Source organism: Mastigoproctus giganteus, chromosome 5 (assembly GCF_048544385.1).
Source record: "Mastigoproctus giganteus isolate SK-2022 chromosome 5, ASM4854438v1, whole genome shotgun sequence".
Lineage (NCBI taxonomy): Eukaryota > Metazoa > Arthropoda > Arachnida > Uropygi > Thelyphonidae > Mastigoproctus > Mastigoproctus giganteus.
Window position 1 is genome coordinate 68,701,949 of NC_143579.1, and position 27,990 is coordinate 68,729,938.

The 27,990-nt window shown below is 36.9% G+C and overlaps 1 protein-coding gene across 1 annotated transcript in view; it reads left to right on the plus strand.

Annotated features, from left to right (window-relative positions):
• The window catches only part of Tmem18 (transmembrane protein 18), a 122,782-nt gene that overhangs the window by 57,179 nt on the left and 37,613 nt on the right, over positions 1–27,990 (plus strand). Inside the window, exon 4 of the mRNA XM_090373274.1 lies at positions 27,849–27,942. Within this exon, the coding sequence (XP_090229400.1) occupies positions 27,849–27,942 (94 nt within the window). The remainder of the gene's footprint in view (positions 1–27,848; positions 27,943–27,990) is intronic.

Here is a 27,990-nt window from a genome sequence, read left to right on the forward strand (position 1 = left end):
GGTGGTACGCTGAAAATAAATAACAGTAGTCTTCTCTACTAGAGAAGCGTTATTTATTTGAAGTAATTCAATAGTAGCTATCTTGTTGTGAAGGCAACCACATTATGAGATACAATTAAAACAATGCCTTCTACGCTACAATCGTAGCTCAAATCTATGGGTTAACTATGGTGTATTTACACCGATATCATATAGTTAATTATCAAAACCCATAAGGATTATGCCTAGTGCATTTAATTTTCCAAATAAATTATAAAATACATATGTGAGAAAGGACTTTTAATAATACAAAGGCAGGGCTATTCATTTTTTGTACGATATAATTTTTTAAAAATTATTATGTTTTTTTAAATGCAAATTATATGATAAATATTCAGTTAGGTATAGTAGAAATAAAATGAAAAATTTTATCACTATTCATCCCATGCATCTGAAGTGCAAACTTATAACTGAGATAACAGTTGCAATAAAGAATGAAGGTCATCTTCAAAATTTCTATAATCACTCTGTACTGATCATACTGTAGAACAAATCTAAACTTTCTGTCTTGCCTTAAAATTAAAATATATAATTCTGGTAATTTTCATTATACACGTTAACTATGATATTAAAATTGTATTGCCTACCATTTTGCTAGTAACTGAAATTTAACTATTTGTGTCTTAATGTAATTTTATATGACCCTATAGCACACATATGATATTTTAATTACTATGTAAAAACTTTTCCCATCTTATAGTTAGCATTCAGAATTTCTTTGATTTAAGAACCATCAGTTCTGAGACTGGGTTTTCACCTTCTCAGATACCATTTTATCATAATATAAATATCTTGATGGAACCTTTCTTCATGCTTATCATAACAGCATTTAGGTTTTGCAGAAGTAACTCCAAATGCGAGTAAAGAAAAAAAGGATTTTCAGTGACATATTACACTCCATTGTTTTATGTGCCTGTAGCATGCTTTTTTACAAGCTCATAATTATTAGCTTTAGTATTGCATAAGAAATTAGTAGTAGCAGCAGCAGCAGCTTTGAAAGCCTTCTATGAATATTCAGTGTCAATTAAGATATCTCCAAAGCAGCAATCTTCCAAACTCTTCTTGAATTTCTGCTTCAGTAAAAATGCCCTCTTTTTATTTTTGCATCACTAAGTTTTGAGAATTCATTCTTTAAAGCAAAGCTACTACACTTCACACTGATAGGAATAAAGTGTAAAGTATTTCCTAGTGTTCTTGATGATAGAATTCTGTAGTGAACTCAGAAATATTTCCATTTACATGCAAATGTTTAGTAATTTGAAGTATTAGGTGTAAAGCTTTACATCTTCATAGGTTATTGCAAATGTTATTAAACACAGTATCAATCATCTCTTTTAATTTAATTTTAGTAATATCTGTTTAACTGTGTATGCTCGTCTCACAACTACGAAGAAAACTTCTAACTTGCGAGAAGAGCATGCATGAGTTTCCCTTTTAAAGGAAATTCCAACCTTGCAGGCTAGTGCCTTGTAGTTTGATTGATTTTTAGAGACATTCAAGTCTCTAACAAGATCAACTCTCCTTGTGTTATGAAGTGAGGTGGTGATATAGATTGCTGAAAGTGTGAATCATATTCATGAGAACATGACATTTCATTTTAAGGTTTATTTACTAGTTATTTGTTGTCCAAAATTTCTACATTGGGTGGTTTATGAACTGTTAGATTACTGATTGCATAGCTGATGGCAAGTTTATATACTTTATAGCTTGTTTCCAATATAGAATAAATGTTGGATATATTTGACAAACAGTCATTGACAAAATTTTTAGGCGTTTCCACACACACACACACACACACACACGATCACTGAATTATGACCACCTACCTAATACCTTGTTTGGCCACCGTTCACATGGCTAACAGCTGCTAATCGCCTAGGCACTGGCTCTGCTAGCTATCTAAAGACATCCATAAGGATTTGCAGCCATGCTGCTTGTAAGACTTTCCACAGTGTCAGCATAGATGACAGTTGCATGTCCACACTACACACCTCACTTCCCGTTCCAAAACATCCCACAGGTGTTCAACTGGATTGAGGTCAGGCGAATTTAGAGGCCAATCAAGATGGGTATATCTTCACTGTGTTCCTCGAACCACTCTTGCACAGTGCAGGCCCAATGACACAGTCTATTATCATCTTGGTAGATTCCATTTTTGTCTGGGTAAAAATGCAACATGGTCTCTAAGAGCTGTTAGTAGACCTTACCAGTGAAATGTTGATCCATACAGAGGTCCTGATTCTTGCTAGAAAAATATGCTCCATATTAAGCAACCACTGCCACCTGCCTGGATAGTGGACATCATATACAATGGGTCCATGGACTCACACTGCTTGCACCACACATGAAGGTGTCTATCAGTGTGTTGCACCAGGTATTTGGACTCATCCAGCACACTCATCCCCAGTCCTCCAGTGTCCAACCAGTGAGTTGTTGACACTACAGCATTTGCTGTCAATTATCAGTTATGAGGAGAGTGTGTCTCTTAGGTCATCTGCTGTGGAATAACATAAGTCTGAGTGCACAATGCATCATTGTTTGGGTTATTGTTATTGCATTCTCCATATTGTATTGTGATGTCAACTGCCATTGACCTGCCATTGAGTCCGTACAATGTGTTGCACCCTCACTTACCACAAACATCAACCTTGCGCACTTTTTTACAGTTGGTAGGAAGTAGTTTGACCTGTTTGACACCATTTTTTGTACATGTATTAGTATTAGTAATGGCCACATGGTGCAAAGAAGCCTATGGCTTATGCTGCGCCAGCCAAAAAAAAAATAAATATAAAAAAATAAAATAACAAAAAATAAATAAAATAAAATAATAAGAATAAAAACAAATTAATAATAATAATAAGAAGAAAATTAAAAAAATAATAAGAAGAAAATTAAAAAAATAATAATAATAAAAATTAATAAGAGAAAAGGAAATGGACAACCTATGCATTTCCCTCCTCCCTTAGGTAATTATCCAGATGACCTTTGAATTTCCCCAGACTGTCATCCTCTACCACCCATGTTGGGAACTTATTCTAGTAATTTATAACTCGCTGGCTAAAATAAAACTTCATATCTGACCTTATCATAATACCCAAGTCCCTTTCCTCCACTACCGGCTTTAGTTCAACTCCACCAAGTGTATAAATTATTTTGGGGTTACTGTTCCCCGGTGCAATACTTTACACTTTGCTGGATTAAAGCATAGCTGCCATTTTTCTGACCATCTCTGAAATTTATCTAGGTCATTCTGAAGAAGCTCTGCTTGGTGGCAATCATTAACTACTCTACCAATCTTTACATCATCTGCAAATTTAGACAGAACACCCTCTATCCCTTTCTTTCTAGAGTTTACATAAGTAAAGAACTTTTTGCTGTTTTTCTTTGCATCCTTTGCCAAAGATTTCTCGTAATCTGCCTTGGCCTGCCTAACCTCTTTTGTGACTTGATTACAGACTAGTTTATACCTGACATAGGCTTCTGTGTCACCTGATACTTTATATGCATCCCGTACATTTTTCATCTCTGCCACGAGCCTCATTAATTCATCTGTCATCCATTTAGGCCCAAACCTTGAACAGTATTTCTTAGTTGCAATGAAAAGCCTAGTAGCCTCCAAAATTAAGTCCCTGAAGGCTTCCCATTTAGAATTCAACATTGGTAACATCATCAGTTGATCCCACTGTACAGAATTTAAAAACTGTCTGAGACCTCTGTAGTCACCTTTACGAAAGTAAAAGCCCTTCCCTTTAGCCTTGATGGTAGTTACATCTTTAAGTAATTCCCACATCAGTACATTGTGATCACTGTCACCCAGTGGTTCCTTTATCAGCAAATTCTTAATGCATGAATAATCACTGCTGAAAATCAGATCAAAAGTATTACTCCCTCTGGTTGCTTCTCGAACGTGTCGTGTAGAAAACAGTCATTCAATAAATCCACAAAAGTCTTGCTAGTGTGCAAGTGACCAACCCACAAGTTCCAGTCAATATCTGGAAAGTTAAAATCTCCCATTATAAGACATTCTGATTTATGGCCCACTCCATTTCTCTGCACAATTGCTCATTATACTCATCATATTCATTAGGCCTATAACACAGACCTACTCCAATTTTTCCTTTCCCAGTGCTTATTTCACACCAAACAGACTCGACACATTGCATTGTCCACCAACATCAATTGGATGCACTTCCTTAGATTTTATGTTTCTTAACTAACAGCATAATCCCTCCTCCCTTCCTGTCCTGTCTATCTTTTCTGTACACATTGTACTCCCCAAATTCCAATTCTGCACTGCTTATATCTGTGTGACACCACATCTCTGATATCCAAACAATATCTGCCTTTGATGTCTTGACTAGCACTTCAAGCTCATCAGATTTATTAACTATACTCCTAGCATTGGTGTACATGCAAGTATACATGCACCTGTTCCTATTCTTGATTACCCTAACACAGCCCATGTACTTACTTGTTCCACTATGACTCCCAGCAGTCCTGGAAATCTCCATTATCTTGCTTTCCAGGCTGCTGCTAATTCTAATAGAAGCAGTGCAAGAATCACTTTTGCTTCTGCCTGCGGCCACTGTTAACCTTTTAGTCTGTGTATCCCCCAAGTTTTCCGACCCACCTAACACTGCCTCGATAACATCAGCAAATATTCTTGTACCCTTTCTATTTAAGTGTACCCCATCCCTGTAGAAGCAGTCTCTCCTGTCAACAAGCAAAGACCAGGCTGAAAAAAATTCTACCCCTTGAGCCTTGCACAGTCTCTCCAGGGCTGAATTGATCGACAAGGCTCTCATCATATACTCCCTCATATCGTGTTTGGGCAGAATTGCAGACACTTTCAAATTCAACTCTAACTCACTACTTTTATTCAACCTTGACCTGTTCTTTAGTAATTCCTCCGGTCTCCTACTTTTAATATCATTAGTGCTAAAGTGTACAACAATATCACCTTTTGTACCCTTAAAAGATGATATCTGCTCTACAAAGTCATTAATCTTTGCCCCTGGCAGACATACCCTGGTCCTGTTCCACCTATTCTTGCATAATATATTCCTCGTCTCCCTGACAATAGATCACCAACAATAACTAGTTCCTTTGGGACTAGTGCATTCTGCCTTGGAGATTGCCTCTGTTTTGCCTGATGCACAGTAGTGAGCTCTGTCATTGAGCTGGGCAGCTGAGAGCTTTATGGGTCCCTCATATTAATTTTTTCAAGGGCATTTATCCTAAACTTCAAGCTCTCATAGATACCCATCATAATGCTGAGTTGGCGCCTAATTTCTTGAAAATCTAGACACCTAGCACACACGCGCACGCACATACACGCACGCACACACACACACGCACGCACGCAAAGACATCCTCCTTGGCTAGATCATGTCCTGTTTTGGAAAGGTCGGCAAACATTTCACATTTCGCACATTTTTTGAGACCGTGATGCATTGGAGAATCGCCCTCTTCGTTTCTCCCCCGAGTCATAGCACTCTCACTACTCTTTGATCTTTGCTTTGCAGCTGTAGTCATGATTTCCGTTTAAATACAATTTAATTAACAATGAATTTTAATAAGATTAATATTATTTTTGATTAATTGATAATACTATAATAAGCTAACAGATTCCTAATACAGTGCTTCGTATTACGCTATCTAGTTTTACTTTATACCTTACACTATCAGTTTGAGATATATATATGCGTTAAGCTATTTCTTATGGACTCTTTGCCAGCGATTTCTCATATTCTACCTTTGCCAGCCTAAACCTTTTAGTGGTATTATTATAGATGAGTTTGTAGCTGTTGTAGGCTTCAGTACTTTTTATTGCTCTGTAACTTTTCCATGCTGTCTTTTTTTGCTAAAATAATTTGGCAACTTCATTATTCATCCAACTTGGAATCCTCCTCATGGAACATTTTTTTTTAATGGTATATAAGCATTCAAGGCTTATATACCATTAAAAAAATGCTCCACGAGGAGGATTATAATGTAATGGGTTATAATTTCAGGAAAAATTTCCTGAAATTATAATCCATTCCTTTGCCTTTAACTACTGCTACCTCTCTCTTCATCGTCCACCGTAGAACTCCGTGATTACTTCCTGCTACTGGTTCCTGTACTGTCAGCCCTATTATGTCATCTGGTTCATGGGTGATAACGAGGTCTAGATTATTGTTTCCCTATTACTTTCCCTGACATGTTGATTTAAAAATTTTGTTCCCCATGTGGAGTTTCTTCCTTCCCATTTGCTCTAATCAATTAGAGGCAAATTGAAATCGCCCATAATAAGACATTCACGCTTACTTGCCCATTCCATTTTCATGTAGTGGCTCTCATCATAATCTTCACAATCACCTCGCCTGTAGATTACTCCCACTCTCATTATACCTTTGCTTCCAACTTTTTCACACCATACAGATTCTATATTAGCATGCGAAATGTCTAAATCCGGGAAAGCTTTCATCTTTCTCAGGCTACTTTTGATAAGAAGCATGACCCCTTCTATCTTCCCCGTACTTCCTAAATACATTATACATACTGTACTGAAACTCATCATCCCTTGTCTCCGGGTGGCACCACGTTTCTGCAAGCGCTATTATGTCAGCGTTACTTGTCCTTACCAGCAGTTCAAATTCACTCATTTTATTGACAACACTTCATGACTCATACCAGAAATGCCTGCAAGCATTTCTGTCTGAGTCACAATGTCCTTGGATGATGTATTAAGAGTAGATCTTGTAACAACCATTATTTATGTAAAATTTGAATTTAAGAAAAATAACAATATATAAATTAATAAAGTATTACAGAAATTAAACTGTTACCAAAACGTTATCCACTTACCACAAATACTTTAGAAAAGTTAAGAAATAAATAAGCAAAATACTGTAGAAATTAATTTCAGAAAATCACTGAAATAAGATTTAAAAACTACTGAAATAAGATTTAAAAATTATAGAAACTAAATTTAAAAAAATTTTAAACAAAAATTTTGTCTGCCAGACACCTAATATTAATTCCCTCCAGTTAATCCACCAGGGCCAATTTTAAACATATCTGCACTCTTCAACTGCCTACAGTAGAATTGTGAATTAGGTCAGCATTTGATGACTTAACCAATAGTACAACCTCCCAAATCCAGCTATGTTTAAAAACATGGGGAAATCATAAATTTAGTTTTTGGATTATTTGTCCAAGCAACGCATCAGAGCTGATTTCATAGGGTGGAGATTTCACCTCAGTCGGTACAGGCAGGCCTCGCATACCACGAGTTCGATTAACGTGTTTTTCAGTTACCGCTATTTTAAATAATTATACCACTTTTCACTTTACATGCAAATTTCCAGTTAATGCGATCTTTTTTTATGTGATAGTTGAAAACGATTTGAATCGCGCGTTAAGCTTACCGCACGTCGGACGGGCAATAAACAAGTATTTGCCTGCGTCGGTGTGTTCCCTCAACTATCGGAAGCAAACGTGTTACTTGTTTGTCTCCTGCTAATAAAGTCACGTGCAGACTCTATTAAAAATTCTAATTTTTAAATGCAAAAAAATTTTAATTTTTAAATGAGCCGGATGAAAATGTTACTGCAAAGGAGATAATGGTAAAAGAACTAAATGAAATCTTTCGTATCGCAGAGAACCTCAAACAAAAGGTTTGAGATTCTCTGCAATACTGTACTTACAGTAGAGCGTCATCTGGACTAATTGATGTCAGACCTCTTCTGGATAACCGAACCGGAAAATTTTCCGGATAATTTTTAAAATTAAAAATAAAGGTTAAATATATTTAATATTAAATTAAATTTTATATTATATAATATTTTCTATAATTTATATAATATTAATTAAATAAAAAAATTAGAAACCAATCTTGGAAAACAGAAACATCCATTCAAGCATTTTTATGATTTTTGTACAAAACAGAAAAATTAGAAAGATTTTTAAATGCCATTGGTTTTTTTAACTTATTGATAATGAGCATAGACAATCTGTGTGTCCAGTGGCATTTGCACACATAATTGTAACTCGCTCTTTTCTCATTTTAAAACTTGGTGCAGGCATTTCTCTTTTAGTGGCTAGTGTTTTTCTTGGTAATGCTTTCCATAATAAGCCCATCTCATCAACATTATAAACATTTTCTTTCTCATAATTTGCTATAACTTGAAGCAAACTTACTTTTCAAAGGACACTGCTGCCGATTCATCTGTAGAAAGTTTCTCGCATTGAATATCTAGTTCACGTATACCATGTCTCAGTTTAAACTTTTTCACCCAACCTGTCCTTGCCTTAAAATCTTCATTACCTCTTATTTTTCGATTAAAATCCTTCACACAACATTGGGCCAGACACTGGTTCACCTAAACTTTGCCCTGAAGAAAACAAAACGAAAAAAAAAAAAAATAATAATAAATAAATAAAGTGAGTGCACTGTCTAAAGCAGTGTTTTCAGGTTTCGACATTTTTTTCCTGCTAGATCCTCCTTCACTATCCACAATTGACACAAATTCTGTTATAGCATTGGAATTTTTCTTGATGTTGTAAATTGTTGAAGTCCCCATTTTGGAGAGATTTCCTACATTTTCACCTTTTCTAATTCTGTTAATAATTTCCATTTTTTGTCACAATGTTAAAACTATGCGTTTTCTTTCCATTCACATTTTACTGTAAAAAAATTGAGAAACATAAATCGCACAGTTTCAGGCCGATATTATTCTTACTGAATCTGGAGCTGACTTAATCTGAAATTCACTCATGGTTTCCAAGAAAACCCAGTAGTCTCTGTGATATTTTTCTAAAGCACATTACTGAAGGTCACAACCGTAAAACAATAAAAACAATTTGCAGTTTTCAGTTTATTGGGTTTTTTGTTTGTACAATCTGTTATAGACAGGTAGTAAACTCGATCTTTTGTGTATGGGCTTGGCACACCCAGGGTTTTGAGCTGTATATCATCATTCTTCTCTTTCTTGGTGATTCCCTTCTGATTCTTGATCTCTCTCTCTCTCTCTCTCTCTCTCTCTCTCTCTCTCTCTCTCTCTCTCTCTCTCTCTCTCTCTCTCTCTCTCTCTCTCTCTCACACTGTCTCACATGCACACAGGGTAATTCAGAAATTTTTTTTTTTTAGCTGGTGCAGCATAAGCCTTAGGCTTCCTTGCACCATATGCTAATAATAATATTATAATCAAAATTTAATTTGCAAACGTGATCACTATAACCAGAGCTTACTGTACTACCATTAATAAAAAAAAAAGAAGAAAGATCATCCTTTCAAATTATTCCAGATAACCAACATTCTACTGTATTTCTTTCGCCATGGCCTAGAGAAGATTGTTGTCAGTTATTGTAAATTGATTGATGAAAAAAAAGAAAGCCAACACTGTTCAAACAACTCTGTTCAAATATTTCTGTAACAGATAGTTTCTTCATTGTGTATTTTATGCAATAAGCATTTAATTCTATATACAATATTATTTCTATATATTTAATATTAATTTAATTCTATAGACAATATTAATTTAATTCTATATATTTAATTCTATAGACAATATTAATTTAATTCTATATATTTAATTCTATAGACAATATTAATTTAATTCTATAGACAATATTAATTTAATTCTATAGACAATATTAATTTAATTCTATATATTTAATTCTATAGACAATATTAATGTAATTCTATATATTTAATTCTGTAGACAATATTAATTTAATTCTATATATTTAATTCTATAGACAATATTAATTTAATTCTATATATTTAATTCTATAGACAATATTATCCTTAACATGATATACAGTTAAAAAGTTATTTAAAGGGTATTTTTAAAATTCTTTATGTACATTCCTGGTCACGGACCAATTATAATTTTTCCTATTGATTATTATATTCGATTAACATGTTTCTGTTTTGCACGATGCTCTCATGGGGCGAATTAATCCCGCTAATTGAGGCCAGCCTGTAATCGATTTTACCACACTCTAACTACATAGAAAAATGTTAAAAGGTCATGGATTTATCTACTGCTGATCTCTTGAAGCACACTAATAGTTCACTGAAAATTAGTAATGGAGAACTAAGACAAGAGTTTCTGGGACCAGTGATTTTTACAAAACACATCTCTGAACACTGAACTTTTTGAATATGTATGTGAACAACATCGACGAGCAAGTTTCATCTATTTATATTTGAGTAGGAAAAATTAATAAAATAAAACCTATTGTTCATTCTTGCACATTACTTTGAAGTGATCCTGTAATAAAATATTTGTACAGTATGTATAGATGATAGTAGTCACAAAGTGACTTTATGCATAGCTGAAATTGCTGTTAAATAGGCTGCTTAAAAGAAAATCCAGTGACCAAGAGAACTGTGGTTTAAATTGCAAACACAGTTGAAACTAAAATTCTGTAAAAAAAAGTAAGCAGGGCAAGAAAATTTTAGTCATAGATCTAAATTGATGTAATTAAGATTAGCACTAAGACTAGGTATATTTGTGAAATGAATTGGAAGTGTTTATGGGGTTCAGTTATTTATTATTATTATGTATTTATTTATTTTTTTTCATATAAGTTTATTCCATTATTCATAGTATATTTAAGTAGAGGAGGAAACAGTTAGGGATAGGGTACATGTTGTGTGAAGCTTGAAGATTAGTTAAGGAGTTGGTGTACTGTAATGAATATTACTTATTAGAGTATTCCCTCATTACCTTTATTAGTAAAAGACTCTATGATAAAAGAAGAGAGCTTTCTTCTTTTTTAATGATTATATACAGGTGACCCCCACTTAACGCTGATAATTCATTCCGGAAAAACAGAGCGCTAAGTGAATCCGCGCTAAGCGAGCGCTGCATTCCCATAAGGTAACATGTATTTGTGAGTTGCGGTCAGTGCCATAGGATATTTCCTAATCAATAATAAACGGTAGTGAAAAGATGCACAAATGTCGGTCAAAATATTCAAATATTTGTACATATAAAGTATTCTGCATTATTACATACATATATAATTATGTGGTAACTACTTAATTAAATTTATCAATTAAATCATGAATTTAATTGATAAAGTTAATCATGAAAAATGTGTTGATTTTGGGTTGGACTTTGGCCCTCTTCCAAATAAACTAAAAGGGGTATTAATTTTAAATCCCCCGCATCGTTACCACCCAACAATTAAGTCATCCAATCCTTCCCCGCTTTGAAACTTGGCATGTTTTTTATTCTTTCAATATGAAACTTCTTTTAGGCATTCGTTTCCACAAAAGTCCTGCTTCATCTATGTTAAAAACTTGTTGAGAAGTATAACACATAATACTCCTCTTCAATAATTTTAACAAGTTCTTTTTTGAAAGTTTCGGCTCCTTGATCTGCACTTGCGGCTTCTCCCTGGATTTTAAATCTATTCAACCAACTCTTACTAGTTTTAAATGGTTCCACATTTTTTTTTTTTTTTTAGGTGAGTTTTCTTCAGATCATTATATTGGCTAATCTCTCTCTCTTTTTTTTTTTATAATATTTAGCTTAACTGAATTCTGCATTGGATATTATCTTCAATAAAATTAGTTAAAGTCTTTCCATTTCAATCCTAATAGCCAGCCTAGCCCTAGTTGCTTGCAGTGGAACAGCTATCTTTCCCATTGCTAAAATTAATTCTTTATTTTTTTTATAATTGTTCTTACAGTTAAACTTGCAAGTCCTAAATTATGGCACACATCCGCTTGTCTTTGATCGGAATCGATTCGCTTCAAAATGTCTAATTTGATTTTCAAATTCAGTCTTCTTACATTTATAGTCTTTGTACTGCACCCAGACATTTCTTTTTCATTCTTATCGGCCATTATTAACTCTTTGAAAATTTAACTGCGTTGGTTGCATTAATTATTATACAATGTTAAAGTTTGTTTGTTTGTTTGTTATTTGGTTTTTAGGAGCATTAGCAACTAAGGCCATATTTGAGTCTGCTGACGAGGCTACTAGAGACGGTCGTGTTCAAAGCCGCTAAGTGGATTTTTCTTATTTATTGATTTGAAATTATTGTTTTTCTAAAACTTTTGATTTAAATTTAGTAGTATAACATTATTTTGTGATTTTCTGATTAATTTGGTGTATTTATTCTTTACTCGGCCTTGTAATTGCATAAAAGTATCGGTAAAGGTTTCCACGTGTTTCAACTCCGCTACCGTTTGTAATTTTCCCGCCTTTGTGATACGATAGTTATATACCGTACTAGATAGCGTTAGTTGAACTTCGTTAGCAGTTAAATTGTACGTTTAAATAAATACATATAACGACTAAGATTGCAAACGTAATATAATTAATTATATTTAACATAATTAATAACATAACATAATTAATTATAATTAATTAATAAATTAATAGAATCATGACTCAGACCAGAGCAGCAAAGCAAAAGGCTCAAGCTAATGGAAGTGCTGTGGCTCAGAGCAGAACTGAGGGGGGCAGTTGTCCTCTGACTCACAGCCTTATAAAATGCACTGTTTGCAGAGCAATCGGGTACGGGACATGATATTGCCAAGGGGGATGTCTTTGTGTGTGCGCGATGCAAGGAGTGTATCGATATCAGGCAACAACTCTGCGTTCTTGTGGGCCTATATGAGAGCTTGAAGGACAGGGTGGATGCCCTCGAAGAAACTAAATTGAGGGGCCCATCAAGCTCTCAGCTGCCCACATCAACGCTAGAGCTTACACTTGGGCATCGCGTGACACAGAGACAACCCCCAAGGCAGAATGCGCTGGTCCCGAAGAAACTAGTAGTTGTTGGTGACTCTATTGTCAGGGAAACGGGGAACATGCTTTGTAAAAAAGATAGGTGGAACAGGACCAGGGTATGTCTGCCAGGGGCAAAGGTTGATGACGTTGTAGAGCAAATATCATCTTTTAAGGGCACAAAAGGGATATAGTTGTACACGTTGGCACTAATAATATTAAGAGTAGGAGACCGGCAGAATTACTTAACAAGTACAGGTCACTGTTGAACAAAAGCCGAGAATTAGGGTTGAATTTGAAAGTGTCTGCAATTCTGCCCAGACACGATAGGAGGGAGTATATGATGAGAGCCTTGTCGATCAATTCGGCCCTGGAAAGATTGTGCAAGGCTCAAGGGGTAGAATTTTTTTCAGCCTGGACTGTACTTGTTAACAGGAGAGATTGCTTCTACAGGGATGGGATACACTTAAATAGAAAGGGTGCAAGAATATTTGCTGATGCTATTGAGGCAGTGTTAGGTGGGTCGGAAAACTGCTAGCTTGGGAGGAGACAAAGACCAATAGATTGACAGTAGCTACTGGCAGAGGTGAAAGAGATTCTTGCACTGCTTCTATTAGAATGAGCAGAAGCCTGAAAAACAAGATGCATGGTATTTCAGAGACTGCTGGCAGCCATTGCGGTACAAGTAAACACATGGGTTATGTTAGGGTAGCTAAGAATAGAAACAGGTGCAGGTATACTTGCGTGTACACCAATGCTAGGAGTTTAGTAAATAAATTTGATGAATTTGAGGTATTGCTCAAAACATCAAAGGCAGATATTGTTGGGATATCAGAGACGTGGTGTCACACAGATATAAGGGATGCAGAACTGCAATTTGGGGAGTACAACGTCTACAGAAAGGATAGACAGGATAGGAAGGGGGGAGGGGTTATGCTATTAGTTAAGAAACACATTAAAACCAAGGAAGTGAAGCCAGTCGACATCGGCGGACAGTGCAGTGTTGAGTCAGTTTGGTGTGACATAAGCATTGGGAGATCAAAAGTAGGAGTGTGCTATAGGCCTAATGACTCTGATGAGTATAATAAGGAACTGTACAGGGAAATAGAGTGGGCCAGTAAATCAGAGAGTCTTATAATGGGAGATTTTAATTTCCCAGATATTGACTGGAATTTGGGGGCTGGTTACTCACACACTAGCAGAGCTTTTGTGGATTTATTGGATGATTGTTTTCTACATCAGCATGTTTGGGAGGCAACTAGAGGGAGTAATACTCTTGATTTGATTATCAGCAGTGATTCTTCATGCATTAAGAATCTGCAGATAAATGAACCACTAGGTGGCAGTGATCACAGTGTGCTGAAGTGGGATTTACTCAAAGAGGTAACTACCATTAGGGGTAAAGGGAAGGGTTATTGCTTCCGTAAAGGCGACTACGATGGACTGAGACAGTATTTAAATTCTATACAGTGGGACCAACTGATGATGTTACCAACAGCAAATTCAAAATCGGAAGCATTCAAAGAACTTATCTTGGAAGCTACTAGGCTTTACATACCAACTAAGAAATATTGTTCAAGGTTTAGGCCAAAATGGATGTCAGATGAACTAATGAGGCATATGGCAGAGAAGAAAAATGCATGGGATACTTACAAATTAACACATGACACAGAAGCCTATGATAGATACAAGTTGATATGCAACCAAGTTACAAAGGAGGTTAGGCAGGCGAAGGCAGATTACGAGAAATCCTTGGCAAGGGATGCAAAGAAAAACAGAAAAGAGTTCTTTACTTATGTAAACTCTAGAAGGAAGGGGATGAATCAGATTGGTCCACTTGATATTGATGGGTCAACTGTTGATGATCCTGCTCAGGTAGCTAACAAACTAAATGAATATTTTGCATCGACATTCACACATGAGGAGTTATTCAGCAAGGGGAATGCCAGAGGTGTATTCAACTCTAGCAGTAAGCTACAGAATCTTGAAATAACTGGGAGTAAAGTGGAGGAGAAACTGTTGAAGATAAACACAAGAAAGGCACCAGGGGTGGATGGGATCTATCCAGTTATATTAAAGGAGGCAGCAAAGGAAGTAAGCAAACCCTTAGCCATAATTATGAGAGCTTCCTTGGACTCAGGGGAGGTACCCATAGACTGGAAATGTGCAAATGTGACCCCAATTCACAAAGGAGGATCAAAGGCTGACACAAGTAATTATAGACCTGTGAGCTTAACTTCTGTTCCAGGAAAATTAATGGAGGCACTAGTTAAAGAAGCACTGCAGGATCATTTAGACAAGACTTCAGTTATAGCTCAGACACAGCATGGTTTTGTTAAGGGGAAGTCTTGCCTGACCAACTTGATTGGATACTATGATGCAGTCACAAAAGAACTGGATGCAGGGAATAACTTTGATATTATATACTTGGATCTTAGAAAGGCTTTTGATACTGTTGCACATGGAAGAGTGCTACACAAATTGGAGCAGTGTGACATTGGAGGCAAATTGCTGCTATGGATAAAGGGGTGGTTGAGGGGGAGAAGACAGAGTGGTAATCAATGGACACTGCTCATCGTGGACTAATGTTATTAGTGGAGTCCCTCAGGGCTCAGTGTTGGGTCCATTATTGTTTTCTGTATTTATAAATGATATTGATGATGGTATATCAAGCTTAATGTCCAAGTTTGCAGATGATACAAAGGTTGGCAGGGTTGTCAAGGACACTACTGACACTATGCTGCTGCAACAGGATCTGGAAAGGTTGAGCAGATGGGCTGAGAGGTGGCAAATGAAGTTTAACATTGACAAATGTAAAGTACTACACATGGGAAACAGCAACCCCAGAGCAACGTATCAACTCTGTGGTACTACACTGACAGTGGTAGAGAATGAAAGGGACTTGGGGGCGGTTGTGCAAGCAGATATGAAGTTCTCTGAGCAGTGCAGACGGGCTGCAAGAGTAGCTCATGGAGTATTGTCAATGATATACAGGAAATTTTCCAGCAGGAATAAGGAGGTGATTATTCCATTGTATAAGGCAATGGTCAGGCCACACCTAGAGTACTGTATACAGGTCTGGAGGCCTCATTTCAAGAAGGATGTAGAGCTGCTGGAAGGAGTACAGAGAAGGGCAACAAGATTAGTGAATAGAACAAAGGGGTGCTCTTACGAAGAAAGGCTTAAGTTTTGCAAATTACAGTGTCTGGAGACTAGGCACCAGTGAGGTGATCTGATAGAGGTGTATAAAGCCTTGAATGGTTTAAGCATGCTCAATGCTGATGGGATTCTTCCTCTAGCTCAGAAAAATCACCTGAGAGGGCATAAATTCAAATCGAGGAAAGACAGATGTAGGATAGACGTGCGGAAATTTGCCTTTAGCCAGCGGGTGGTTGGTTGGTGGAACAGACTTCCATCCCTTGTGGTGGAAGTTGATAGCCTAAATAAGTTTAAGGCTCAGCTGGACAGGTATTTTGAACGAACAGAGGGATGAAGTGGAAGTGGTTTTTTTTTTTTTTTTTGGCTGATGCTGCATAAGCTTGCTTTCTTGCATCAAATGCCTCTACTAATGCTAATGCTAATATTGCTCCGTGGATATGCAGTGGTCATTCCCTGACCTTTCTGCATCCTCCGTATTTGATGGTGACGGGCTCGAACCCCAGTCTAATCGAGCAGCGTGTGCTATGCACTGCTACTCCTTCCCACCTGGCTACGGAGGCGCCAATGTTAAAGTAAACTGTCCGTTACACACGATGTCTAATACTGTACCGAGTGATGACTAGACTTCGGATAAATGCATAGAACGCAAATATTATAAGCAATATACTTGATCATTTTTTAAAATGTTGATCTCGGAACTACGTAACAAGTCACTGTACTGCAATTAAATTAGCGTGCGAGAAAATTTCACTGAGCGTGGGAAAATTTCTCAAATCGGCGTGGGAAATGTTTTAATGCTCTTTTGCTATTCATTTTCAAGCTATCGACTCCATCAAATGAAACGATTTCGTTAAATATGCCAAAAATGCAATCTGTAAAAGAGCGTTATAGTGATCCGTGACAGCGTTATAGTCAGATATGGGTTTTAGCATTAGCATTAGCATTAGTAGAGGCATTTGATGCAAGAAAGCAAGCTTATGCAGCATCAGCCAAAAAAAAAAAAAAAAAAAAAAAAGTAACATAAATAAATAAAAATAACCACTTCCACTTCACCCCTCTGTTCGTTCGAAATACCTGTCCAGCTGAGCCTTAAACTTATTTAGGCTATCAACTTCCACGACAAGGGATGGAAGTCTGTTCCACCCACCAACCACCCGCTGGCTAAAGGCAAATTTCCGCACATCTATCCTACATCTGTCTTTCCTCAATTTGAATTTATGCCCTCTCAGGTGATTTTTCTGAGCTAGAGGAAGAATCCCATCAGCATTGAGCATGCTCAAACCATTCAAGGCTTTGTACACCTCTATCAGATCACCCCGCTGGTGCCTAGTTTCCAGACACTGTAATTTGCAAAACTTAAGCCTTTCTTCATAAGAGAACCCCTTTGTCCCATTCACCAATCTAGTTGCCCTTCTCTGTACTCGTTCCAGCAGCTCTACATCCTTCCTGAAATGAGGCCTCCAGGCCTGTATACAGTACTCTAGGTGTGGCCTGACCATTGCCTTATACAAGGGAATAATCACCTCCTTATCCCTGCTAGAAAAATTCCTATATATCATTGACAATACACCATGAGCTACTCTTGCAGCTCGTCTGCACTGCTCAGAGAACTTCATATCTGCCTGCACCACCACCCCCAGGTCCCTTTCATTCTCTACCACTGTCAGTGTAGTACCACAGAGTTGATACGTTGCTCTGGGGTTGCTTTTCCCATATGTAGTACTTTACATTTGTCAATGTTAAACTTCATTTGCCACCTCGAAGCCCATCTGCTCAACCTTTCCAAATCCTGTTGCAGCAGCATAGTGTCAGTAGTGTCCTTGACAACCCTGCCAACCTTCGTATCGTCTGCAAACTTGGACATTAAGCCTGATATACCATCATCGATATCATTTATAAATACAGAAAACAATAAAGGCCCCAATACTGAACCCTGAGGGACTCCACTAATAACATTAGTCCACGATGAGCAGTGTCCATTGATTACCACTCTCTGTCTTCTCCCCCTCAACCACCCCTTTATCCATAGCAGCAACTTGCCTCCAATGCCACACTGCTCCAATTTGTGCAGCAGTCTTCCATGTGCAACAGTATCAAAAGCCTTTCTAAGATCCAAGTATATAATATCAAAGTTATTCCCTGCATCCAGTTCTTTTGTGACTGCATCATAGTATCCAATCAAATTGGTCAGGCAAGACTTCCCCTTAACAAAACCATGCTGTGTCCTAGCTATAACTGAAGTCTTGTCTAGATGATCCTGCAGTGCTTCTTTCACCAGTGCCTCCATTAATTTTCCGGGAACAGAAGTTAAACTCACAGGTCTATAATTACTTGTGTCAGCCTTTGATCCCCCTTTGTGAATTGGGGTCACATTTGCACATCTCCAGTCAATGGGTACCTCCCCTGAGTCCAAGGAAGCTCTCATAATTATGGCTAAGGGTTTGCTTACCTCCTTTGCTGCCTCCTTTAATATAACTGGATAGATCCCATCCACCCCAGGTGCCTTTCTTGTGTTTATATTCAACAATTTCTCCTCCACTTTGCTCTCAGTTATTACAAGATTCTCTAGCTTACTGCTAGAGTTGAATACACCTCTGGCATTCCCCTCGCTGAATAACTGCTCATGTGTGAATGTCGATGCAAAATATTCATTTAGTTTGTTAGCTACCCGAGCAGGGTCATCAACAGTTGACCCATCGATCTCAAGTGGACCAATCTGATTCATCCCCTTCCTTCTAGAGTTTACATAAGTAAAGAACTCTTTGCTGTTTTTCTTCGCATCCCTTGCCAAGGATCTCTCGTAATCTGCCTTCGCCTGCCTAACCTCCTTTGTAACTTGGTTACAGATCAACTTGTATCTATCATAGGCGTCCGTGTCACGTGTTAATTTGTATGTATCCCATGCATTTTTCTTCTCTGCCATATGCCTCATTAGTTCATCTGACAACCATTTAGGCCTAAACCTTGAACAATATTTCTTAGTTGGTATGTAAAGCCTAGTAGCTTCCACGATAAGTTCTTTGAATGCTTCCCATTTTGAATTTGCTGTTGGCAATATCATCAGTTGATCCCACTGTATAGAATTTAAATACTGTCTCAGTCCATTGTAGTCGCCTTTACGAAAGCAATACCCCTTCCCTTTACCCCTAATGGTAGTTACCTCTTTGAGTAACTCCCACTTCAGCACACTGTGATCACTGCCACCAAGTGGTTCATTTATCTGCAGATTCTTAATGCATGAAGAATCACTACTGATAATCAAATCAAGAGTATTACTCCCTCTAGTTGCCTCCCGAACATGCTGATGTAGAAAACAATCATCCAATAAATCCACAAAAGCCTTGCTACTGTGTGAGTGACCAGCCCCCAAATTCCAGTCAATATCTGGGAAATTAAAATCCCCCATTATAAGACTCTCTGATTTACTGGCCCACTCTATTTCTCCGAACAGTTTCTTATTATACTCATCAGAGTCATTAGGCCTATAGCACACTCCTACTCTCAATTTTGATCTCCCAATGCTTATGTCACACCAAACTGACTCGACACTGCACTGTCCAGCGATGTCGACTGGCTTCACTTCCTTGGATTTTATGTGTTTTTTAACTAATAGCATAACCCCTCCTCCCTTCCTATCCTGTCTATCCTTTCTGTAGACATTGTACTCCCCAAATTCCAGTTCTGCATTTCTTATATCTGTGTGACACCACGTCTCTGAAATCCCCACAATATCTGCCTTTGATGTTTTGAGCAATACCTCAAATTCATCAAATTTATTTACTAAACTCCTAGCATTGGTGTACACACAAGTATACATGCACCTGTTCTTTTTCTTAGCTACCCTAACACAACCCATGTGTTTACTTGTACCCCAATGATTCCCAGCAGTCTCTGAAATATCCTTCATCTTATTTTCCAGGCTGCGGCTCATTCCAATAGAAGCAGTGCAAGAATCACTTTCACCTCTGCCAGTGGCTACTGTTAATCTATTAGTCCTTGTATCCCCCCAATCTAGCAGTTTTCCGACCCACCTAACATTGCCTCGATAGCATCAGCAAACATTCTTGCACCCTTTCTATTTAAGTGTATCCCATCCCTGTAGAAGCAGTCTCTCCTGTTAACAAGTACAGACCAGGCTGAAAAAAATTCTACCCCTTGAGCCCTGCACAATCTTTCCAGGGCCGAATTGATTGACAGGGCTCTCATCATATACTCCCTCCTATCGTGTCTGGGCAGAATTGCAGACACTTTCAATTTCAACCCTAATTCACGGCTTTTTTTCATCAGTGACCTGTACTTGTCAAGTAATTCCGCCGGTCTCCTACTCTTAATGTCATTAGTTATAATATAAGAACAGCATTATAGCGAATCAGCATAAAGCGGGCTGCGTTATAACGGGGGCCTGCTGTATGTCACTAACTATATCCACAATCTGAGTTATGTTTTTCCTCATGTTGAAATATCAAGTAATGCTGTAAATAATTGAAAGAATAGCATTATACTTACATGATATTTAAATCAGTACATGTTTGAAGTTTGTTCATTAGTTTTAAGCAGTGATATTTGTAATATTTGTTTTATATATAAAGCTATTATTAACATGTGCCTCACTTCACATTGTTGACAGTGAATATGTTGTCCAACATAAATTTAGATATATGTAAGTTTAATACAGTAGACTGTCGTAACACCACCCCAAATAACAGAACACTCATACATTGAAATCAGATGTTTACATACAGCGCAGATGTCTTGCAGTGCTAAAAAAAAGAAAACGGCATGTCATGTGATTATTGTATTTATTTACGTTCGCCAAATTGAAGAGTGAATTCTGTGCTGATATCATGGATCATACCACTGGTTTACATTTATTTTAAATTAAAAACCCCTCACTATGGCTCCTAAAGTTAATAAACGTCATGCAGAGAAGAAAAGAAAAACAACTTTAAAGCTTAGTGACAAACTTGATATAATCCAACCTGTTACTTTAGGATCACCTGGAAATACACTTTCAATTACCCATGTGTATTGTGTCTGTAAATTGTGTGTGTTCTCTGGTCAATTTGCCTGTTTTGCTGGACAAAAATCCCCAGTTTCTGGGGAAAAAACCTATCTATGTCTGGGACTGACTAACTCAGCCATGGAGTGAAAAAAAACCCATAAAAGTTCATGTCTTTGACGGGATTTGAACTCGAGCCTTTTCCACCTGGTGTCAGGAAGTCTGTGACAATGCCACTATGGTAGCACAGTGGTATCGCACAGACTAAACTTGATATAATAAAAATAGAATGGGGTGTAAGCAGGAGTGTTTAATGGCAGAATATAGCACTGGATCGCCAACATGTTTGTTTTTTATGTGCAGTTAATAAAATTGCATTCTTAATTTCTCTATTTCTTATTTAGCCTCATTATTTCTGCGTTAATTATATTAAAAATAAAAATCAAAATAATGGCACCTTGAATACTGAAAGGTGCCGCTATTCTGAAAGTCTACTGTAATGAGTATTACTTATTACAGTATTCCCTCATTACCTTTATTAGTAAAAGACTAAGACAAAAGAAGAGAGCTTGCTTACATTACTTTTATAATGTCACTAATTATATCCATAAACTGAGTTATGTTTTCCCTCATGCTTAAATATCACTTGTCAAGTGATGCTATAAATAAAAGTGAGAATAGCATTATGCTTGAATGTTTAAATCAACATATTTGGAAGTTTATTCATTAGTTTTAAGCAATACCATTTGAAATATTTGTTATTTGTTTTATATAAAGCTATTATTAATGTTCATGTTAGAGTGTTTCTCTTTTTCGCTATTGACTGGTTGTCACATTGCTATTGAGTGCATGAGTTGCTTGACAGTATAACAGAAAGAAGAGAAATGAACAAAAAGTTAAAAGGTTTGATGTTCACAAATGAACCATAATTTTCTCTTTTATGAAAAGTGTTTCCTTTGTCTGAAAATGAAAGCAAAGTATTATTTTAGGGTCTTCTTTAATGAAATTGTTGTTTTATTCACTTCTTCATTTATGAGTATTAATGAGAAGAGTGTTTAATTCTTCTAACAGATTTGAACACAAAAACTTTTTTTTTTTTGTATGATCAAATAACTCACTGATTTGAAAAAGGACTACATGTAAATAAAGTGCTAAGATATCTTTTACATAGTATTCTGAAGTCACATTACAAGAGATCAAGGTAAGATTTTTTTTATCTGGAAATGTCATTTTTTATGCTCTTTATGGATCCTGTTTTTAATGAAAAGAATCACTGGTAGCCTTAAAGAAAGCTTATGGAAAAAAGAAAAAAAGAGAAATAAAGATTAAACCTAACCACACTTATTTTGAAATGCAACGAACTTACTGAATTTGTTAGTGGTAAATACAAATCGCATTTCATTAACTTTAGTAGCATTCCAACAAAAATATAAATGAAATGTACTGTTGCAGTTACTTTTAATCAAAGTTAATTATGAAGTTAGAATATATTCAGTAGCCACTGTTAACATTAGTTTAAAATAGTTGGTTGTGTAAGCATAGTATCAAAATATCTAGTCTAATTATTTTATTCAATTGTAATATTTTTAATGTAATCTCTAAACTTAGTTTCAAGCATGTGGAGGCATTTGGAAACCCAATACAGTCACACATGAGTAGTTTCATTAGTTTGTGTGTAGTAAAAAAGAGAATATTTTAAGTGGCAGAATAGGGTGCAGATGCAAATCCTGTTCAGTTATTTGCTGGAAGGATATTGTTCTTCAAACTTTCTGTTAATCATAGTTTTATTTCAAGAGAACAAGATAAAGCATATGTGCTTAGGTGTAACTAAATACGGGCATATTTAAACTATTAAATAGTAGGTAGTATCATTCTTTGGATTTTTTTTTTTTTTTTATTGACTATGCACTAGTAACTAACCACAACACAACAAGCATAGAAATACACTAGTCAAGAGAAAGCACTGAGAACAATACCAAACTCCTTAACCAAACGTAACATGTCTTAGCATCATAAGTGTGATTGCAAGTTTATTACAAATAGGCAGTTTTTTTCCCCAGCTAAAAAGTTAACTTAAAATTTTTTAAAGTTTAAACAAACCTATCACAATGGTGAGAGGGGGGAGAATGTATATCTCAGAATTGTAGGTACTGAGGTTACTTAGCTTTTTTTTTTTTTTTTGGAAAAGAGGTACTTTGCAAATAAAACGTAGAAAAACATTACATTACCCGATCTGGTCTCTTTCTGGAGTGTTAGCAATGGATTTTTTTTTTTTATGAAAATCCCAAACACAAGAGGTATTAGAACCTATAGTACTTAGTACCATGTATGGGTTGAAGGTTGAGAAGATGAAAGAAGATATTTATTGATATTAGACTTGAACTTCTGTATATTGTAATTTTTCAGGAAATATGTATAAAGGAAGGTTGTTCCAGAAAATGGAAATTGAATGAATAATGAGGAAGAAGAAAGTTTGTTGTTGGAAGTTCTGTTAGTTTGAAGTTGTACAGTAAAAGGATGTTGACTGGTTGCGGCACGTGTTTGGAAAGCTTTGGAAGAGAGAGTGGGAATTATAGAAGCCCATTCAGAAGAACAGTGCCCATGGAAGTATCTATAGAAAAGGCATGCAGCAAAAACAGAATGTCTATGACACAGAGAGTGGAGAGATTCTGTTAGAGATGGGCCATTAATTAACCTAATTTCCCTCTTTTGAATAGAATCTAAAAGCCCTGAGAGATGTTTTGTCCCCCCCCAGTAGAAATATATCATTTTGCCTAGAAATCTGAGTGTCATTGAAGATAAGCATAGGAGCAGAAGAATCCTTTTTCTGAGATATAAGACAGGACTGAGTTTTGGAAGGATTGAAATCAACTAAGTTAATCTTTGCCCCCACCTGGAGATCATCATTTAAAGAATTGGTAGTGGATAATTGAGAAGTTATAGCTGTTTGTGCAGAGCAAGTGTCTCAAACTGGAAGGTGGAATGCAATGTGTTATCATCAGCAGATCTATAGATGTCATTTCTGGTCAATGAAAGAAGATCATTAATATACAAGAGGAAGAGAGAAAGAACTTGGGAGAAAGAACTGTACCTTGGGGAACACGAGCATTAGTGAAGTTAGAAGACAGAGAGCCATTTACCATCACCTGCAGTGATCAGTCAGAAAGAATACTGGATACTCAATTTACAAAAAAATACAGTTTGCAAGCCATAAGATGGAAGCTTATTTAGAAGACCTTTATGTCAAACACGATCAAAAGCCTTTGAAATGTCAAGGGAACTGCTTGTTTCACCAGACTTTTCCATTGAATTTGTCCATAGATGGGTAACGTAAGCCAGAATATCACCAGTGGATCGACACTGATGGAATTAATACTGGTGATTGTTGATCAGTGGAAGGTTTCTAGTTAGTTTAGGAGTTGACAGTTAATTGATTTCTCCATTACTTTAGAAAGAATAGAAGTAAGTACAATGGAATAATAATTTGGATGGGAGGGATTTGTCACCCTTTTTAGAAACTGGCTGGACATGAACAAATTTCCAAGCAGAAGGAAAAACGCATTTGGAAATAGAAAGTGAAAAAAGGTGACACAGAACAGGAATAAGGAGCACAGGTTTTAAGAACTAGTGGAGAAATACTATCATCAGCTGGAGCTTTATTAGCATTAAGATTAGACCAAAAACCTGATGGAAGACCACAGGAGGCACTGAATGGAGTGTCCTAGGAATGGTGGGTAACCAAGGTGGTTTACCAAGATGGTAGCAGGTCAGATTTACCTTTGGCTGAAGTGGCAATAGAATTATCTGGGTTTGAGAGAGGTGGGAACAGAGATAGACAAAAGTTGCAGCCAGTAGCTTTGGCAAGAGACCAGAATGTTCAGCTACCATTTGGACAAGAAGCAAGTTTTCTACATGTAGCCTGTTTTTTGAAATTTAATTGGGACTGATTAATAACTGGTTTAAAATTGTTGCAAGCTTTGCTGTAGGCAGAAAATGAACCTGGAGATTTGGAAACAAGCTAATTACAATATGCAACATTCTTCTCTTGAACAGCCTTATCACATTTATTAGAAAACCAAGGTTTAGTGATAAAGAAGGATATTTTTAGGTGGAGTGTGGAATAAATGATCCCATCCCTACAAGAATAATTTCACAGACAGTCTGAGAAAACATTGACATCAGAAGATTTGAACCAGTAGTCTGACAAGAAAAGATGAAAAGAAATCTTGCGGTTCATCCTGTTTTGCATTCTTGTAATTCCAAACATTGAGGTTGAGAATGGCCACGAGAGAAAGGCTCCATTGGAGAAGAGACCATCACCAAGTCATAATTTGAGGTGCCTAAAGGACCACTTACCTCAACCATGTACTTAGAAGGGTTGTGAGAAAAAGATTAAAAGTGTTGGCGGAGTTAGGATTTTCTGGTATTCTGGTAGGTAAATGAACAATCTGTGCATGGTCATTAGTAATTGCAGCAGCCTCAATATTAGAAAAGTTGGACTGGAGAAAGTTAAGTTTCAAAAAGAGGAAGTCAAAGAATTCTAAGTGATTAGCAGAGTTGGGAGAACAATAGAGTCACCAGATGAATTTGACAGAATGTGGACTAAGTCTCTGACAGGGAATATCAGAATGTATGTACAAGTAGTACATTTGAAGCAAAAGCATACAGCAAATAATTCAGAAAACTGAGATGAGCAGTGTTTGAATCAACCAATAACTGGGATTCTGTTAGAAAAAGTACATGGCGTTTGGCAGATTACGTCGAAATGGACATCATTGAGATTAAAACTGAGACCATGTATATTTCTGAAATGAATGAAGTGTTTGGGAGGTTTAGATCTTTTTTCGGATAAATTTGTTCTATTAATTTGACAATTCATGGTGTATTCAGAAGTAAGAAAAAGTGATAACGACTTGAAAATTCTTTGGATATCACAAATTTTTGGACATTAGCATTAGTAGAGTCATATGATGCAAGAAAGCAAGCTTATGCAGCATCAGCCAAAAAAAAAAAAAAACTCTCCCAATTCACCCCTCCATTCGTTCCAAATGCCTTTCCAGCTCAGCCTTAATTTTATTAACTTCCATAACAAAAGATGGACGTCTTTTCCACCAATCAGCTACCCGCTGGCTAAAGGCAAATTTCCGCACATCTATTCTACAGCTGTCTTTCCTCGATTTGAAACTGTGTCCCCTCAGGTTCTTAATCTGAGCAAGAGGAAGAATCCCATCAGCATTCAGCTTGCTCAACCCATTCAAGGCCTTATATACCTCAATCAGATCACCTTGCAGGTGCCTACTCTCCAGGTGCTTCAATTTGCAGAACTTAAGCCTGTCTTGGTAAGAGCACCTTTGTTCCCTCACCAATCTTGTTGCACTTCTTTGTACTCGGTCTAGCAACTCTACATCTTTCTTAAAATGTTCTCCAGACCTGTACACAGTACTCTAGGTGTGGCCTGACTGCCTTGTATAATGGGATAACCATCTCCCTCATGTACTCATGATAAGAATGTACCCAGCTCCTTGACATAATGTGTCCTTGATAATGCTCCACACATACACACTACTCGGACTCCCTCCAGTCACTATCTGGCAGAGTAGAAGCAGTGAGATTATACACTAGATCAGTGTTTCTCAATCTTTTTACTCTCGTGGCACATTTTCCAAAGAAGAAAAATTTCGCGGCACACCTACGTAGTCATAGAAGAAGAAATTTCTAAATTTCGCGGCACACTTGGAAAATTTTGCGGCACACTAATGTGACGCGGCACACCCTTTGAGAAACACTGCACTAGATGATCTGGAAGCCTCCTAGAGAGTTACTAGTAGGCTAGGTCCGATGAGCTATCTAGCGGCTAGCCTGCAAACACCATTTTAGAGCTGTACCCTCAAAATGTAAGGAAGATTTGATTTCGCCATGATGTTCATCATAACTTCAAAAGGCATTAATCATACTGCATGATGGAAGAGATGGGGGGGGGGTTGCTGGAGCTTTGCCTTGGAGACTGAACATGGGTTCCACCACTTCAAGTCTCCAATAAGCAAAGTGGTGGTATTGCACCAGTTGATGAGAGTCATCTACTACCTAGTATTGCCTGGTAACACAGAGGAGTAGCATTCCTCTGTGGTGTGGGCACCACACCTCGACCCCTCCTTATGTTGGTTTTCACCTGTGTGGTTACCTGCAGTGCGCTAGATGCTGTATTTCAGAACTTGCACATGTCCTGAAATACAGCATCTGAGTTAATACAGCACCCAGAGTTAATAAACAGTCCCACAATTAGTATTTAGCTGTCACAGACTGACTGGACTTTGCTAAAGTTAGATCTAGGTTGACTTGAGTGTCACCCAAATATCAGTTTCATCACTGTTTTAGACTCCTACGTAGGGGCGCCTCCGTAGCCAGGTGGGCAGGAGCAGCAGTGCGTAGACCGGGGTTCGAGCCCGTGTCCACCAAATACGGAGGATGCGGAAAGGTCAGGGAATGACCACCGCATATCCCCGGAGCAATATGGCCTTAGTTGCTAATGCTCCTAAAAAAAAACCAAATAACAAAAAAATAACGACTCCTACGTAGCAAGCACAGTTTGGCCTATCTGATTATATAAAGCCTATCATTATATAAAGGCAAAAGTGGTGATATATGAAGACTTGTAGTGCAACACATTACCTCAAGCTTGCATATCTGTCAATGTATCCCTAATTTTGAGACTGATCATTAGTGGCTTCTGCCATTATGAAATTAATGTCACTGCTATTTATGTTTAATATTTGAGATAGTACTTAATTAGAAGATAAAATAACTTTTTAATCAGTTTCTTACAAAAATAAGAATTGTGGTTTTTTTTTAGTGGTGTTTTTTGTAAATTTATGCCAATAATATTCATCATGAATAAATACTTTTTTTCATTGTAGATACTTTTCTAAGCAACAGTATTTTGACAGTAGTGGCATGTTCATGTCTATTATTTTTTCTGCACCTTTATTACTTAATTGCTTAGTAATGGTGGTGAGTATTTTGAAAAATATTTAGAAATCTAATATTCCAGTATTTATT